Source organism: Spermophilus citellus, assembly GCF_964194105.1.
Source record: "Spermophilus citellus genome assembly, chromosome: 6".
NCBI classification, from domain to species: Eukaryota; Metazoa; Chordata; class Mammalia; order Rodentia; family Sciuridae; genus Spermophilus; species Spermophilus citellus.
The window spans coordinates 29,818,482-29,828,960 of record NC_138187.1 but is presented as its reverse complement, the minus strand read 5'-3'; the positions used below and the strand labels follow the sequence as shown (position 1 = coordinate 29,828,960).

The following is a 10,479-nucleotide window of genomic DNA, read 5'->3' as shown; positions in this document are numbered from 1 at the left end:
TATGCACAGTGCCATCCCCCGACACAGGCAAGGAAGTTCCCAAGCCACAGCCCAGCTTTATTTACACTCACACATGGCACATGACTTGGGGCTACACAACAGGTCTGGGGAGACAGAGGTTGAAGGCCGCAGAGGACAATGACGAGGATGTGAGGGAAGAACAGGGAAGGCCCGTAAGGATGGTGGGGCCCTGCTCTGAGTGTCCACCATAGCTCCCGAGTGCCCTGGGCAGAGGAGCAGGCATGCTCTCCTTCAGGATTTGGACTTGGACACGGCCAGCCCGATGAGTCCAGCCAGTCCTGCCACGCCCAGGGCCATGCCTCCAACGATGGCCATGCCCACTAGTCCATCTAGGGAACGGAGAAGGAGAAGGGAGGCCGTCAGAGCTTAGCAGCCCACAGGGACCCTGGCCAGGACCGCCCTGGTCCCGCTGCTCCACAGAAGACCCGTGCCTCCCGACAGAGTCAAAGGCTATGAGCTCCAGGGCAGGAGACAGGGGCCTTCTCGGGAGTGATTGCTTGGAGGGGCTCCTTTATGGATACTCCATGGGGCCCTGGGAAGGACGAGGACTTAACCCGGGGCGAGGCGTTCACCTTTCTTCATGGCCTTGTCGATGAGCCGCTCCAGCTCCCTGGCCTGGCTGTTCTGGGGCTCTGTCTGCAGCAGCCCGCGCACGTACCTCAGGGCCTTCTCATACTCCTGCACTCAGGGGAAATGCACAGCAAGTCACCTGCACCCTGGGGCTCCAGGACCCCTCCTGCCAGGAAGGGTCTTTCTTTCTCTCACCCCCAGCCCTGCCTGAACCTCCCCTGTCCTCCCTTCAGCCCCACCTGATGGAGTAGAGTCCACAAACAACCCCAACTGTGTTGGGGTGATAAGCCAGGGGAGATAACAGCCCAAGCCTGAGGCTACACCCCAATCTTGACGTCACCTTGTCCCCACACCCTTGGCACCCTGATCCTCTCTCACCTTCCCTCTGAAACAGTCCTGGTATCAACTTGCACCAGAGACCTCACACCACCCCCTGCCTACTGCCTTTTTCAGCCTCTCTGAGGCCCAGGGCTCTACCCTGGGGCAGAAAGGCGGCTCACCTTGAGCCGGTAGTTCCCCACAGCCAAGTAGAAGACATAATCCCGTTGCTCCTCTTTGCTCCCTTTGGGCAGTAGTTCTGGGAAAGGGAGAAAAAAAGAGGGTGAAAAAACGGCTTCTTTCTTTTCCTAACACTGCATCCCACAGACCCTGCCACACTCCAGATCCCTCTAAGGTCCCAGGAAGGTCTCTGTCCTGGGCCTCCATGTCAGCTACTGTCACTCTCAGCTTCCCAGTCAGAGCTCTGGGGCACCATGAGCAGAGGCTGCCACAACATCCCAATGACGGACATCCTGGAATCAATATTACAGTGACTATGGTCCACTGAAGTGAACCACAGGAACCTAAGGACAGGAAGTCAAAAGGAAGCTCTACTTAGCTCAGGCACCCGTTGTTTTCAATGCCATTACCTGCTGCCCAATTATTGTTAAAAACAAATGTTTGCACAGATGGGTGTGGAGGCACACACCTGTGATCTCAACGACTCCGAGGCTGAGGCGTGAGGATCACAAATTCAAGGCCAGCCTCAGCAACTTAGCAAGGCCCTAAGCAATTTAGTGAGACCCTGCCTCAAAATAAAAATAAAAGTAAAATAAAGCTGGGTGTGGTGACACACGCCGGTAATCCCAGCAGTTTAGGAGGCAAAGTCAGCCTCAGCAATTTAGTGAGGCCCTAAGCAACTTAGCCAGATCCCGTCTTAAAATGAAAAATAAAAAGGGCTAGGGATGCAGCTCAGTGGTAAAGTGCTCCTGGATTCAATTCCCTTGTGTGTGGTGGGGAGGAGTCTGTACTCCCTCCTCCTTAACTCACTTCCCTGGAAAAACCCACCTGATTACATCCCAATTCAGTGACTTCCCAGGGGACTGAGCATGGCTGTTCTCAAGCATCAGGATCTGTCACTAAGTAGTTCTGCAGGTGCTTAAAATTTCAAGTGCCTAATGTCTCCTCAACTACACGAGCAATGGCCAGAGACCATTTCTACCTTTGTGCCCTAGTGTGGGGTAAACCTGAAAAATCTGAATTGCGAAACAGACAATGTAGAGTGATAGTATTTGCATTAAAACTCTTAGTTTTACAGATCTACAACAAGCATCCTTTACTGGTAGAGCTGTCCCTTGTTACTCTTGGCAGATTGGTTCCAGGAGCCCCATCAGATTCCCAAACCCACAGATGCTAAAGTTTCTTAAATAAATTGTAATATTTGCATAAAACCTACACATCCTCCTGCGTGCTTTAAATTCTCTCTAGGTTACTTATGATATTTAATACAATACAAATGCTACATTAGCAATTGGTATACTGTTTTGTTTTGGGAATAACAGCAAGTAAAAAAGGTCTGTACACTTTAGTAAATATTTTTGTTATTTTGTTTTATATCAAGTGTTTTATCTGAATGAATCCATGATGTGGAACCTGCAGATATGGAGGGCCAACTGTGCAGCCCTTTGCTATGGCGAGTCTGCTGGGAATTACTATGAAGTGACTGTACTTTAAGGTAAGGGTCCCCTGATGGAAAGGATCTCAGTGCTTGGACAAAGGAGGCGAACGAGGCCAATGGCAGCAGACACGGCTGGCCCCGATGCAGCAGAGAACAGCGACAGCGGCCCAGAGCCTCACCCTCGAGTAGTGCAATGCCTTTCCGGATGTCCTCATTGTACTTGCTCCGCACCAGGCACCAGGCATACTCAAACTGCGTGCTTTTGGACACTGAGCCTGCCGCCTTCTCAGACTGAAATTTCTTTTCAAACTTCTGCCGTAGGAGAGGAGAGGAATCGTTTAAAAACCAAGGGTGCAAGCACACTCTATCTGGACCTGCTGTCCATGTCCCAGTCACACTCCATTCCTGTCTTTGCCCTCGCAGGTCTTGGTACCCAGCACCCCAGCTTCTGCCACCCCCAACCCATGATCCAAGTACTGTGCTCCCTGGGCTGGTGGACGACCTCCTTGGACGAAGGGCCCCTTCCTCCGCCCTTCCCCTACTGGTATCTAGTGGAGATGCCACCTGGTGGCAGATCCAGGCACCGCTCCAGGAGCAGCTGACCCAAAGTGGCTGAACAGTAAACACACTGTCTCAACTGCTCAACAACAGCCTACGCGGTCTTAGCCCGAGGCTGCTGGCCTCACTGCCCCACCCTACCGGGTCTGGACCTTACCCTATTTGCAAGACACGGTTAAAACCAGCGCTTATCTCCTAGAGCTACGAAGAGTGAGACCTGGCACGCTGTGAACTTAGCACCATGCGGGATTCAAGGTTAAAAGTTGTATTCCCTGGCAACGGAAGGAGCATCCTGAACTACAACTCCGCACGAACCCAGAACCCGTCACCCTTTCCATCGTCAAGACTCCAGGCCCTACGTCTGAGGTGAGGAGACCCAAGAACTACCACTCCCATCAGCCTCCGGGACAAACAGCGCTTTGGGGTAGGAGCCGGGCGCCGCAGAGGCTGCCGGGAGCCGTAGTTCGGTTTCCTTCGGCGACGCGGAGGTGGGGAGAAGGTTTATCCCTTGCCCTGTTCTCCTCAGGACCCGCCCTCCGACTTTCCCCTTTGCCTTCCTGGGGTCCAGGCCTCACCATTAGATCATCCACAGATACCAGCTCGTTCAGCACGGCCTCCATGGCCACTGCCCCCACAATCCTCACACCGGACTCTACTGTGCCACAGTCTCCATAGTCTAGTGGCAGGGGCGGAGAGGCACTTCCGGCGTCCGGCGGATGCGGCCCCCGACAGGGGGAGGCCCCGCCCCCTCGGCCCCACCTCGCGGAGTCGGGCTGAGGCGGGCCACCAGAGGCTGAATTGCAAGTACCAGGCCAGCCTCGGCAAATCAGCGAGTACCTAAGAGCGAGACCGTCTCAAATTAAAAAATAAAAAGGATTGGGGCTGGAACTCAGTAGTAGGGCGCCCGGATTATAAGTACATATGCACATACATGTATACATGTATGTATAACTAAACCTAGGACTCTGGAGGTAGGTGACTTCACCGCCCGCAACAGAGTCACAACTAGGACTAGGGTCCTAGGGCCGCTGCTGGTTCTTATAACGCAAGAGGACCAAGACCTGAATCTGTCAATCTACGCCCAGCGGCTGGGTCCACAGTTACAGCAAACACTACCAATGGGAACTTAAAGAAAAGCTATTATCCCATTCCTTGCAGGGTCCAACTTTCAAATATTATTTGGGTAAACCATCCTCTGGGTGTGCCTGAGGCGGAAAGCCTGCCACATGGGGTCACAGGCAGTAAGAAGTTAAGCAGAGGAGCAAGACCAAATGCTGCTAAGTCCTCAGGCTGTCGTGTTCTGTGCACTGATGGGTAGTTAGAGACTTCCCATTCTTCTCATCTGACCCCACAGGGCTCTAGAACACGGTGGAATAATTCCATGAGGGCAGAGACTCTTATCTTCTTTCTAGCACCTAGCACAGGCCCACAGGGAACGTGCAATAAATATGTGTTGGATAACTACAAAATAAAGCAAACAACAGTGAAGAGGCAGTGCAAGCACAGTGGGGTACTGTCCGCACACCTGGCATGTTTGCAAAGTCCCTTTACTATTTTTTTCTTTTAATTCTTATGGTAGTCTTTTGAGTCATGTAGGCAAGAGATGTTCTCTTCTTTCCTACTTGGCTAGGATGCCACAGAGATGTCCACGATTTTGACATCATGAGCTCAAATAAACTTAGGGGAAAACCTCAGGTTTGGAAATTGGCTCCCTGAGGACCACTAGCATAATACTTGAGAAAATTCAGCACCTGACCTTGGCTGGGCGTTGGGGCAAGTGGAGAGGACACCAAGATACACCAAGATGGAGCAGAAGAACCAAAACAGGACTGAAGACAGGAGGCCACCACTGACAAGGCAGGGCTGGAAAGGCCCGGGAGCTGTTTCCTTTACTCATCTCTGTATTTGCTGCACCCTTGGCACAGAGGGAAAAAGAATGCCTTAGTTGGTTGGTTCAATTTGTGCCCCTGAAGAGATCCGAAGCGAGTTTGCGTCTTTTCAGTGTAGTTAGCGGAGCTGGCTACTTTTTTTTTTTTATTCTTTTTTATTTTTATTTTTTAGGTGTAATTGGACACAATGACTTTATTTTTAATTTATTTATTTTTATGTGGTGCTGAGGATCAAACCCAGGGCCTCACACATGCTAGGCTAGTGCTCTACTGCTGAGCTACAACCCCAGCCCGGAGCTGGCTACTTTTGATCATGGGGAGAGGAAGCAGTCCCAGTTTGTTTTACATCCAATTATGTCTCTCCATCTTCTTCAACCAGCTCCCATCACCACCTCTGCCTGGATGACTCCAACAACTACCTCACTGGTCCCCTCCTGTCATCTGCCCATTGCCATCAATTCACCACCCACTAGTCAGAGGATCATAACAGTTCTCAATCTACATGAAACCTTTTAATGGCTTCTCTTTGCCCTTAGAAGAAAGGCCAAAATTTTGTAACAGCCTACAAGACCCTTTTGGCTGGTCACCATCTTCTGCCTCATCCATCATGACCACTCCCTGGCTGTACTCTGCCCCACAGGCCTTCTTTCAGTTCTGAAACTCCCAGTGGCTGCAGGCCCTGCACATGAAGAGCCTGCTATCAAAAACGTCTGTCCCCTTCCTTCCTTATATGGCTCCCTTATTAATCAACACTGAGCCCCTCCTATGTGCCACGCACGGTTTAATTATATAGAGCAGTACCGATAAAATTCCTGTTTGATCTCATATAGCTAACTCTTTTTTTTCCCACTGATTATTTTCAGAGAAAATAATCAGTGGGAAAAAAAAAGAGGAAAAGGAAGACATGAAGATGATGATTCCTTCAATCTCTCAGTGAAAACAGAAAAGTTAAAGAATAAATAAAAACACTGTGACAAAATGAGAAATATATATATATATATATATATATATATTTACTTGGTCTCTGCCCCAACTCTTGAGGCAGCTCCAAGTCCCTGTGATTTCCTGTGTTCTCCTGGGGTAATAAGAGCATCTCACACAGAGCTCCTAAGTGCCTTGGAGCTTCCTGAGAAACAGGAACATCTTTTGTTCTAAGGAGATGATTCCTGGATGGGTCCTGGGTAGCTCTAGTGAGGGGGCTGCTCACTGAAAGAGCAAGGCACGATTAAAAGCTTGGAACGATCTGTCCCACAAACCTCTAGGGGAGGAGGGCGCCTGGACACTGAGTTTGATCACACCTACAAGATGACACCTCCACAAAAATCCCTCCACTCCAGGGTTCAGAGAGTCTCTGGGCTGGGAATGACATGGACATGCTAGAGGCATGGTGGCCTCGCACACCGCACTGTACCCCAACCTCTGACCCTGTGCGTCTCTCCCATTTAGCTGCTAACTAAACTATATCTTTTATAATAATCTGGAAATAGTAAAGTGTGTCCCTGAGTTTTGTGAGCCATTATAGAAAATTATCAACCCTGTGGAGGAGGTTACGGGAACTCCCACTAATAGCTACAGCCAGAACTCACAGGTAGCAAACCTGAAACTCGCCACTGGCATGTGAAGGGGTGACAGTTTTCTGGGACTGAACTCTTTGTGAACGGGAGGCTAACGCCAGGTAGACAGTGTGGGGACTGAATTGTAGGGTACTCAGATGGTGTCTTTGGACAACTGGAGAACTGCTGGGGCTCAGAAGTGTTTTGAGAGCAGAGACACTTTTTTTCATTTAAACCTAGCGATGGCGGGAGCTGAATGTGCTACAAGAACAAGGTGATGGAGGAGCTCCCAGTGGAGCCTGCCGTGGGGCGGGACAGAGCAGAGTCCTGACATGAATGAGTGAGCCACACAGGTAAATAGAAGAACATTCCATGCAGCCGACAGCGAGGGCAAGAGCCATGAGGTAGAAGCACCCAAGAGTTGTTTGAGGCCAACCAGGGAGCCAGCTTGACGGGGAGGGGTGAGCAGAGAAAAGGGTGGCAGAGAAGCAGCATGGGGGATGGCGGGAGGCCTGTGGGCCCTGCTCAGGAACTGGTATGAAATTTTCCATCCGATAGGAAAGCACAGAGCGTTTGAAGGGAGGGAGTCCAAAGAGCCACCAAAAGGCTCCTGCAGGTAGGCGTGGCAAAAAGGCTGCAGGGGCCAGAATGAGAGCAGGCCATGAACAGGACCCTCCTTGAGTGGCCCAGGCAAGAACTTGGTCACAGCAAAAGTCACAGGGGTGAGGAAGTCTATTCAGGAGGGAGAGAAGGATCTGCTTATGAATTAATGCAGGGGGCTCACAAAGAGGTGGTGCCCCAAGTGGGTGACTTGGTGAACTTCCGCTCTATCCCCCGTTCTCAGCTCAGTGGCCCCTCCTGGGGGAGGCCTGCACTGGCATCGCGACAGGAGAGGTCTCCTGTGAGACCACAATGTGGCCAGGCCTACCTTTTCATTCACTGTAGTGGGCACAGTCCTTGCTTGGCCAGCACTATGTGTCTGTGAGCCGTCTGATACAGGCTTGGGTGCCAGAGACCCTATTTTGCTGTGTATTTTTTCCCACATAATGGAATGCCCACACATGACTTGTGACCAAAATCCACACCCAGGAAGGCACTATTCTTGACCCATTAGGAAACTAAGGCTAAGCTCTGTCATCTGCTGTCACTGAGCTAGAAGTGCAGGGACTGGGATTTGACCCTCAGTCCTTCTGTGTATTAGACTCCTGCTGCCTTTTCAGGTAAGAGAAAGAGATGGGGCTGTGTACTCAGAGAGGAAAGATCAGTTAAAGAAAAAGTATTTGGGTGCAATGGTGTATGCCTATATTCCCAGTGGCTCAGGAGGCTGAGGCCCTAAGCAACTCAGTGAGAGCCTGTCTCTAAATAAAATACAAAAAAGGGCTGAGGATGTGGCTCAGTGGTTAAAGCGCCCCTGGTTCAATCCCTGGTACCTAAAATAAAATAAAATGAAGAAAGAAAGAAAAGAAAAAGTAGGAGGAAAGGTCAGGACAAGTTCTTGATTATATTCTAGTTATTCATCTGTAAAAAATTTAGGCCTACATTTGTAATTTCTGCAGACTTACACTAGGGCTATCACCCCGAAACCCTACTACAACTAGTTCTGCTGAAATTGTTACAAGACAGATTTCAGCCTCTTGGAAGAAGGCCTGTATTTTTCCTTCCCACTCTTTCTCAGTGTGTAACTATGTACTAGTGTGAGAAGGAGAGTAAAGCTGGTCTCCTGCCCCAGAACGGAAGCCACATGAGGGCAGCTCCATGTCCACAGCCCAGCTCAGTTCCTACCTAGAACCAGGAAATACTCAACTCATAATTGTTGGGTATACAGACATTGCTGCTGCCATTATTAACACTTTGGAAAGCAATGAGGTACACAGTAAGAGCTATAAGTAAGACGTAATATTTGGCCAAACCATCTATTTCTTTCTGAAAATAATCAGTGGGAAAAAAAAAGAGGAAAAGGAAGACATGAAGATGATGATTCCTTCAATCTCTGAAAGGGTAAACAAACAATAAAGATGCCAGGGAATGATTTTATTAAATGATCATCGATATAGTGGAAAATGTGCAGCCTTAAAATCCCAGTCATACAGACTCCATGCAGTTAGGTGGGAAGATTCTAAACAAAACAAAACAGGTATGTGCTTCTCAAATTGAGTCATGTGGGAAGTTGACATTTCGGTTGGTGAGACCAAAACCTAGAACTGCTACTTGTTTTGGTATTTGCACATTCTGGGCTCTGGGCCCCTCCCTGGATTCCTCCAGCAGTTGGGGCCTGTTCTGCCTGCTGGGCAGGTGGCCCAACAGCAGAGCTCACCGAACTCCCACTCACCAGGATCCCACTATTTGTGTTCTTCCGATTTTCAGAAATCTGTCTCCTCTGCTTCCCAGTTGGAATCTGAAGTGCAACTTCATTCATTCGTTCGTTCATTCATCCATCCATCCAACAAAGGACCTACTATGTGCCGGGCATTCTCCTAAATGCTAGATAAGAGAGATGCTACGCAGATAAGGTCTTTGCTCTCATGGACGCTACGTCGTGGGGAAGACAGAAGATTGCTCAGGAACACCCGTCTCTCAGGCCGTTCCCGCCTCCTCTCAGCACCCGGACCGCCGGCCTGCAGACCCTCAACCCGGCCTGGCCGCCAGCAGCGTTTACCCGGGGAAATCAAGAGCCGCTACGTCCTCCTTACTGCGCCGTCGGGGCCACTCGGGACCCTGTTTAATGTCCCCCACGCACACGGAGCCCTTCAGGATGGCCCTGCTTACCTTTCCAGCCTCAGCTGCTTCGACTCAGAATCTCCCGGCCCCGCGAGACTCTGCGAGGCGGAGGCGCCCCTCTGCTAACCCCCGCAGGCCCACATGGCGGCCTAGCTAGACCGCGCCGTCAGCCTCCGGGAACGCGTTCTCCCATCCGCCCGCCCCCAGCTCCGCCGAGGCACAGCGTCCTGCGCCCCGGAGTGCGGCCCTGGGTGCGGACAGGCACTGCGCCTCGTGGGTCCCCCTGCCAAAGGACATGCCCCCGGGCAGAGTCTGTTGGGTGAATGAAAGAGTAACGGCAGGCTTTCCAAAACGGAAACTAGGTATCCCGGGATGCCTGCACTTCCGGGTGGCCGTCCACTTGGCTCCCAAGGGAGCGAGAGAGGGAGGAGAGGAAGGGTGTCCCCCCAAGGGGCTGCTCTAGGAAGAGGGCTCGGTGGTCTGGAGGACCCAGAGCGTTGCGTGGGGGGACCAAGGCGTCTAAGTCTGAGTCTGCGTATTAGCCGCCCTCCGCGAGAAGGCGGGGCCTAATGGAGCTTGGGGCAGGGCGCGGGGGCCCTGTTGGCCAGTTAGCGCGCAGGATTTGGCGGAGGGGCGGGGCGAGGTGAGCCCGGGAGTTGGAAAGAGCTTTATCAGATTCTCAAAGTGGGTGGTGGGTGAACAAAAACCACACACACACACACACACACACACACACACACACACACGTGTGTGTGTATATATATATATAATACTTGCCTATGCATGCATATCTTGTGTCTCCCAGCCATCTCCCCTTCTGAGTCTTCACTGTAGCTGGCATAAATCTCTGTTCACATGCTCTCCACACTAGCCACGCAGCACCTCGAAGGTTAGGTAGACCACCACACTCCTAATCATTGTTCCGTGAGCATGATTCTTTCTGTTCCTCTGAATGCCTTCCCATTTCTGGGTTACTGTAATGCACAGTTTAAAGATGTTAGAAAAAGAATGTTCATTCCAGTTCTGAAGACCTATCTGCATAGCAAATTTCTGGGCCTTTATATAAATACGGGCTTCCAAGACTCTCATATATTCACTTTTCCAAGTTTAAGTTAAAATCAAAAGTGATAGGAGTAGGCCGAGCAGAATGCTGTTCTGGAGAGTGCTGACTTCTGTCATAATACATAGATGTTGCATAGAGATAAGGTCACCGAGACCTTAGGGCTAACAGGCA

General features: G+C 50.8%; 1 protein-coding gene and 1 long non-coding RNA gene across 3 annotated transcripts; one reads left to right on the top strand and one right to left on the bottom strand.

Moving 5' to 3' along the window:
• Positions 1–32: 32 nt before the first annotated feature.
• Positions 33–8,984, bottom strand: FIS1 (fission, mitochondrial 1). Of its 2 annotated transcripts, XM_081299460.1 has the most exons (6): positions 8,857–8,984; positions 4,842–5,000; positions 2,707–2,839; positions 1,092–1,168; positions 594–699; positions 33–350 (listed from the first exon to the last, which is right to left on the bottom strand). In XM_081299460.1, the coding sequence occupies exons 1-6, from the start codon at positions 8,953–8,955 to the stop codon at positions 253–255; spliced, it is 672 nt and encodes a 223-aa protein (XP_081155586.1). In that variant the 5' UTR covers positions 8,956–8,984; the 3' UTR covers positions 33–252. The 2 variants fall into 2 exon arrangements, with proteins under 2 accessions (XP_081155586.1, XP_081155587.1); XM_081299461.1 differs by lacking the exons at positions 4,842–5,000; positions 8,857–8,984 and adding an exon at positions 3,661–3,812.
• Positions 3,306–9,031, top strand: LOC308651884. Its single transcript, XR_014022684.1, has 3 exons — positions 3,306–3,451; positions 6,768–6,880; positions 8,892–9,031. It is a non-coding gene; the product is annotated as an uncharacterized lncRNA (long non-coding RNA).
• The last annotated feature ends 1,448 nt before the right edge of the window (positions 9,032–10,479 follow it).